Source organism: Jaculus jaculus, chromosome 3, assembly GCF_020740685.1.
Source record: "Jaculus jaculus isolate mJacJac1 chromosome 3, mJacJac1.mat.Y.cur, whole genome shotgun sequence".
Taxonomy (NCBI): Eukaryota; Metazoa; Chordata; class Mammalia; order Rodentia; family Dipodidae; genus Jaculus; species Jaculus jaculus.
Genome location: NC_059104.1, coordinates 171,567,994 through 171,575,800, shown reverse-complemented (window position 1 = coordinate 171,575,800; position 7,807 = coordinate 171,567,994). Strand labels below are relative to the sequence as shown.

Sequence of the window (7,807 nt, the reverse complement as noted above, 5' to 3'; positions counted from 1 at the left end):
TTTTCTTTTAAGGTGTAAAAGGGTGGAAAAAAATATGCAGTCTCACCAGATATGTACCTGTAGGTGATGTTGGCAAAGCCTGGGTGTCTTCTCAGCACAGTGGTATATTTAGGATCAGGAAATTGAAATTAGGCCATCTTGTTTCATTTTCCATCTTAGGGTTCTTTGTATGAGGAATTTTGACTCATTTACTGACTGGAAACTGATATGGAAGCCATCTCCTTGCAGCTACCGTCCATGGACTCAAGGCCCCAAATGTACACCAGATCATATTTAGATTCAACTGATCACGTTTTTTCTTAAACCCTCATTGCCCTAGCATTGCATAACTTACCTTTAGGGGACTACATCAATTATAAAACTAGTGCTAACAACAGTAGACAAATGTCACCCAAAACCCAAAAACAGTTTATTAGATCTCCAGGCAGCCTTCAATGAAGCATGTCTGTTTGCCAAGCCTCAAGACTAGCCTGATTAGTGACCAAGCCCTGTGGCCCCTCCTCTATAAAGCATTTCCAGGCTGCAAAGTTACCATATTCTTATCTTTCAATATTGCCTCTCCTTCCTCTCTTTTATTTTTCTCTCTTATTTTTATTTCTGACCTGGGTAGGTCAGAAGAAGGGAAGTATGAAATAGGATCCCATGTGCGTCACCAGACAAGTTTTCACCTGCTTCTCCATCCTAATGGCCTGGCGCACATCTACCCTCTGTTTGGCTCCTGGAAAGCTAAGCACTAACTAACTCCACATCCAGGTCCCAGCAGCACCAGAAATTATTTTTAAATGCAGTCTTTTTTAAACAAAGACCCTTAAGAATAACAAATGCCACATAATGAGACAGACTGAATTAAGTAGTGAGTTCTGCATCCCTGACCATGGGGTGAGAACTCGACGATCAGGAGTAATCAATGAGTAAGCTCAAAGTAGAATTTCTTTCAATGTCACAAATTCAACATTGAATATTGCTGCCTATGGCTTCGAAGAAAACCACAGGATTCTCACTTCCCACTCACTTCTGGCCTAGCATCTTCCTCTCATGGGAGTCCTGTGCAAATCCACCTTCTTCTGAGGGCATCCTCAGCTTGTGGCTGGTGTCGGCCTTCCTCGCCAGCTGTGGAAAAGTCACCTCATTGCACCTTACAAGATCCTCACAGTGACCTTTAAAAAATGAAGTAAAATTTAATTTAAAAACAAATATCCTCATGACAGTTCTTTTCCCCTTTGAATTGACTCTCCTTCTTGAACAACACTGCTGGAAGTGTCTGTGTTGTCTTAGCCTTTTCATAAGAAAGAACATTTTGTTTGGTCAGTTGTCTATTCCTTAAATTTTTTTGAGTTCACTACACCTATTGCTTCTAAAGAATTTCTTACTAACGTCAACAGTGACCTCCACCAAAGATCCATTGCCAGCTCAGGAACAATTTTAGTGGTACTACTTGTTACCTCATATTTTGTTTAGCTCTTTGTCTGCACACATAAAACATACTGTGAGACACAGAAATTGACAGTGTGAGCATTATCCTGTAAACATAATCTTGCAGTGGCAATTGTTCCTTGTGGTGCAGTCTTCAGAGCCCTCCAGCCCAGATCTAAAACACATTTCCAGTCCCACATCAGCCTCTGCCTTTAACTGGCCTCTGCCTGAAGACCCATCCACGATAGTTAAAGGCTATGTCACCAAAAAATGACTTAGACAAGTCATTTAACATCAATAACTAAACGTAAGATATGCTAGGATATTTCATTCCTATTTAAAAGCTGGAGAACTCAGGACTCAAAGTTAAATGACCTTGGAGGTGAAAGTACTACTGCATGTGAAACAGACACCTGCTGTCTCTGACAACCCTATGCCCATCTCTGACAGCCTCCCTTCTCCACACAGACCCGGCTGGTCTCTCAAACTGTTTCTTCACCATCCCAATACTAGAATCACCATTTCTCTCTGCTTTAAACACAAGTAGCCTTATATTCCTGTCCCCTCCCCACTTTCTCTGTCCTTCCATCATTTCCAGAAAAAAAAGCTCTTGGTGTCAGCAGTACCCTCAAGACCTGGCCAGCGCTTTATATTTGTGTAGAAGACTTGAGTCCTTTGTCCTAGGATGGTGACCCTGGCCTCAGAGACTCCATCATTTCAATTCCTATTTCCCATTTCAGTTACCCAGATCCCAGAGTTTTCTCTGCTCAGCTTTCTCTAATCAACTATGCCTGGTGGTCCACATTTCTTTCACCCAAAAGAAGTGAGGCTTACACAGGATCTTTCAGGAGGAACTGTAAGAGCCACAGGAGCTCAAGGAGATCAAGAACAATAGAGTCAGGATGGGTATTGTCCTTTTCATAAACCTCCCACTGGGAGCCCTCCTTCCCCATTATTTACACTATCTTCTTGCCTTTTCCCTGGACACCCTCTTCCCTTAGCCTCTGCCCAGCAGCCAGACACTGTAACTCCTCCAAAGACTGGCGCTTCTCCCTTCTCTGTCCCTGGAGCTTTCCAGACCGCAGGAGGAGGCAGACACCTAGTGAATGAACAGTCTTTGTTTCTTCAAGCCCCCAGAGGATACCTAAACATCAGACTAATAGGATCAAGTACATCCTGAAAAGAAATCATGTTTGTTTTAATATTTTATTTATTATTTAGATTTATTTATTTTCAAGCAGAAAGAGAGAATGGGCGTGCCAAGGCTTCCAGCCAAAGAAAATGGACTCCAGATGCATGCATCACTCTGTGCATCTGGCTTTACATGGGTACTGGGGAACTGAACCCAGGCCATTAGGTTTTGTAGGCAAGTGCCTTAACCACTGAGACATTCTTGCAGCCCCCACATTTGATTTTTTTTAATATTCTTCAATATTAGGGCCTCTAATAGATGCATTTTAAATATTTTCACATTCAAGTGTTGCACCCCTCTAAAGTAGCTGCCATCTTTATATCTATGTTTCAGAGGTGAATGTTGGATACACGGAAGGTCACAAAGCTACTGAGACCAGGAATCAAGCTTCAGGTTCTATTGTTATTAACTTATTCCACCAGTTTAACATACTTCAAATACCTCAGTACTGCCTTGAACAAGCATGTGCCAGTATGTGTGGCTCAAAAGTCCTGAATTCAGTTGTTTGTATATGGAGCCAGATGTGGAACTATGGCGTCATATGCCAATCCCATTGTCACTACTCCATGGAAGCTCCACAGTGGTTGCACATTGCATGTCTCCATGAACAGCACACAAGGATTCCAGTCTCCTCACATTCTACCCCAAAGTAATTATTCCATGTTTCATATCACTGGCATCCTAATGGGTATCAGTGTTTTCTTTCTCACTATAGTTTTTATTTGCACATTTCTAATGAATTAATGATGAATAGGAGCTTTACATGTTGGTTGGTTATTTACCTATTGTATTTACATCAGAAATGTCTATTCAAGTCTCTGGCCAGTTTTCTCTTTAATTGGGGCCTTTTGTTTTTTAATTTATAATTTATTTTATTTTTATATATTTATTTGAGAGAGAGAGAGAATGGGCACACCAGGGCCTCCACCTGCTGCAAACAAACTCTAGATGTATGTGCCACCATGCACATCTGGTTTACATGGGTACTGGGGAATTGAACCTGGATCCTTGGGCTTCACAGGCAAGCATCTTAACTGCTAACCCATAGCTCTAATCCCATTTGTTTTTCATTGGGTTGCTGAAGTTCTTTATTTACTGGGTAGGAAGACTTTATTATATCTACAATTTTAAAATACCTTATTCCATTCTGTAGGTTGTCTTTTCACTCTTTGTGTCCAGATAGATAGGTGATTGATAGATAGATGATAGATAGATAGATAGATAGATAGCCTGAAACATAGCATAATGCTAAATCTCTTGCACATTGATTCCTTGAGACAAAGTAGCTCTCTAAACCCAGAACTGCCAGTTTTCTACCAACTGGCTAATCTGTGAGTCTGAGAAATTCTCCTGTCTTAGCCCTACACAAAGGGGTTTTTATTAGTTTATGTACACAGTGTGTATACAGTCATGTTGGTACATCATTAGCCTCCTCCCTGTCCTTCCCCCTCTGAAGGGACCCTCCTCATTGGGTACATTGTGGGGTTAAGCATCAGTTATGGGGAGGAGGCAATGTCTCTGTGCATAATGTCCCGACATGTGGGTTTAACAATCTTTCTGCCCTCTCTGCTGAGAATTTCTCTGAGCCATATTGGGTTCATTTTAGGTCTACTTCAGTGATGAGGTCTTGGGAGTCTCTGTGTCTCTGGATATCTGGTTTAGTACTGTTACTAATATTTGATAGACTCACCAATATTAAGCTGAGTTTAAATATTCAATACAGTTTTCCAGTGTTTCCCTTTAAACATGATATTGAAACTGTCTTATTCACCTGATTGTCAAGTTTTAATGTATTCCATGTACATTAAACTATAAGATATATTTATTAAAATTATTTGTCTTCTTATCCATGAATTGCTTTCTCTTTAACCCCTTTTACCAGTTTATTTTGTTTTCTAGTCTGGAAGTTTCTAATTCTATTGACAATGTCCCTGTGAAATTTTAAAGAGGTGTATCTCCTCTGGCTTAGTAAAAATATAATTTACCATATAATTCCTGGATATAATATTGTCTGTTAATTATATTTCCAAGCCTGATGAAAGTTTATTTCATAAATTTTATGTTTAATTTCTCTTTTTAGTTAACTAATTAATTTACAAGCATACAAAGAAGAGAGAGAGAAAAATAATGAGCATGCCAGGGCTTCTAGCCAGTTCAAACAAACTCTAGGTTTATGTGCCACTCTCCATCTAGCTTTACATGGGTACTGAGGAATCAAACCCTACTCATTAGGCTTTCCAGACAAGCACCTTAAGTGCTTGGCCATCTCCCCAGCCCCAACCATTTCTCTTTTTGTTTTGAATTTCTTATACAAAAAAAAATTCTGAAAATATTTGTAATATAGTAATTTTATCTACTGTGCTGCTATCTAGATTATTAAAAATTTTAAAGACAGAATCTTAGTCTGATGTTCTGCAGGCATAGGATGTATTTTTGGTAGGTAAACAAGTCCAGTGTGACCAAAAGGCATGGGTACAAAATTATTAAGCAGCAAACTAATTCAGTAGAGCCATCACATATGTACAACTTTACACAGCACTACAGTTTTCCATCAGACCTAAAACTTCCCTTAAAATTATATAATCAGGCCGGCTAGTGAAATGGCTCAGTTGGTAAAGTGCTTGTTGCACAAGGTCCTGAGTTCGCATCCCCAGAACCTACATGAAGGCAGAGTGTTGTGGCACATGCATGTAATCCTAGCACTGGGAAGGAGGAGACAGGAGGGTCTTTGGGGTTTGCTGCCAAGTCAGTTTACCTGAAACAGTGAGTTCTAGGTTCTGTGAGAAGCACTTTCTCAAAAATAAATAAATAAAATAAGACAGAGGAGGATTAAGGAAGACACCTGATATCAAAATTGGCCTCCACACTTGTGTGAACACATATCCATGTGAACCCACATACAAATGAATATGCACACACACACACATCACACACACACATCACAAACACATATAAACATTTAAAATAAAAGAAAAATATACAATTAGAAATGCATAGATATATTTTAAGTGCATGCACTATGTCAGATGTTGTTTTGTGCATTTTCATTACTTTATTTCATGAATCTTCACTATACTGTGTGAGTTGCTATTGTTTCCACCATCAGGAGAAAGGAACTGTCTAGACTCAGACATATTAACTTGCTATCAACATAATTTCTCCTTGCACTTTGAATTTTAACAAAATTACTTTCATTCAGATTTTTATATGTGCCAGAAACAAATATATGTCTCTTTTCTATGAAATCCAAAGAAATTAAAAATTAATTAGAACCAGAGAAACAATCTCTTCTGCCCATATGGTGAGTTGATTTCTCCTACTGTGGCTCAGTTTTCTCTGTTCAAGTTCATGTGTTAGAAAGAAGTCACCACTAATGAGCCTTAGCTTCAACTACAAGAGAACCTGGAACACTTTGGAATGCAGAATGGCTGTGGTCCAAAAGTGAGCACAGGAACCAAACTCAGAGAATTCAGTAGACCAGACAGCAGGGTCATGAGCTGGCAATTTCTTCCATACAGTCATGTGAGGGAGGAATAATTCTGAGAAGCTCAGGGAAAATGGTAGCTTCCTGCAGTAGAGAGGCTGACTGGAAATATGGACACAGAACTAAGGAAACCAAAATACCAAATCCACATCCTCTGTCCAAACTTCAATTTGATGTGCATGCTAACAAGTATGTCAGGAAGTCAGAAGCATTTCAGACACATTTTTTATAAAAATTTAAAAACTATGCAAGAGTACTTTTACAGCTTCATCTTAAAATTCCCATAGTGGGAGGTGATGTCTCCAAGTATCTCCAAGTAAGATGTCTTGTGATGGTCTGGGTTGCTCAAGGTCTGAGCAGTTTCGTGCTCACAAATGCTGATTTGAGTGGTCAAAGAGGCGGCGCATAAGCAAACTCTGTATCCTCTCCTGTATTTGTTTGGTCCTAATACCATAAATGATGGGGTTCAAGGTGGGAGGAATGACCAGGTACAAGTCAGCTAATAGCACTTGGGTATGCAAGGGCACCGTGTCCTGCCCTAGCCAGGCTACATAGATAGATGCCATCCCAGGCAGATAGTACAAGGCCATGACTCCCACATGTGAGCCACAGGTGCTTAAAGCTTTCATCTGAGCATTCTTTGAGGACAGACCAAATACTGCCCTGAGAATCAAAACATACGAGGCAGTGATGAAGGTCACATCAGCACCCACAATAATGGAGGAACCAATCAAGCTGTAGAGACTGCTGGGCATGGGATCTGCACATGCTAACTTGGCCACAGCCATGTGTTCACAGTAGGAATGGGGAACCACATTGGAGCCACAGAAAGGCAAGTGACTCAGCATCCAGCTCAGCGGGGTCATGAATACAACAGCTCTGATGGTGATGGCCACACTCATTCCCAGCATCACAGGAGGAGTGAGAATTCTCTTGTAGTGGAGGGGCTGGCAGATGGCTACGTAGCGATCAAAAGCCATGGCCAGCAGCAGTCCTGTCTCCACGGCTGTGGCCGCGTGAACAAAGTACATCTGAGTGAAACAAGCACTGAAGCTGAGGGAGCTGTCTCCCGAGCAGAAGACGCTCACCATCTTGGGTCCCACAGAGGAGGCCATCACAATGTCCACAGCAGCCAGAACACACAGGAAGCAGTACATGGGCTCCTGTAGCATGGAATCCATGCAGATCACGGTTATGATGAGGGTGTTTCCCAACAGGGCTACCGAGTACATGGCACTCAGCGAGATAGCCAGCCAAAGATAGGAAGACTGCAGACCTGGAATGCCCATGAGGACGAAGGTGGCGGGAGATGCCATCGTGTGGTTGAACGGGGGACCCAGCATCGCATCACAGGTGAGACTGCTTTCCTGTGAATTTATATGTTACTATGAGAAAGGTTGTAGTCCTGTAAAACTTTGTTTTCATATGTTATGTTCATAATGTGTTGGGATATCGTCATATTTTGTATCCTCACTATACTCCATAGAAAAATATGTATGGAGCATATTGTGTGTGTGATATATGTTATGAGTGGTGCATGTGGTGTGTGTATACATTTAGTGGCACAGTGTAGTAGCCACAAGAGAGTAGGAGTGGGGAACCACATTGGAGCCACAGAAAGGCAGGTGACTCAGCACCCAACTCAGCGGGGTCATGAATATAACAGCTCTGATGGTGATGGCCACACTCATTCCCAGCATCACAGGAGGGGTGAGAAT

The 7,807-nt window shown here is 41.2% G+C and overlaps 1 protein-coding gene across 1 annotated transcript; it reads right to left on the bottom strand.

Annotated features, from left to right (window-relative positions):
• Positions 1-6,457: 6,457 nt before the first annotated feature.
• On the bottom strand, positions 6,458-7,432 carry LOC101597251 (olfactory receptor 52I2-like). The gene has a single exon (XM_004650752.2). The coding sequence runs from the start codon at positions 7,430-7,432 to the stop codon at positions 6,458-6,460; it is 975 nt and encodes a 324-aa protein (XP_004650809.2).
• Positions 7,433-7,807: the final 375 nt, after the last annotated feature.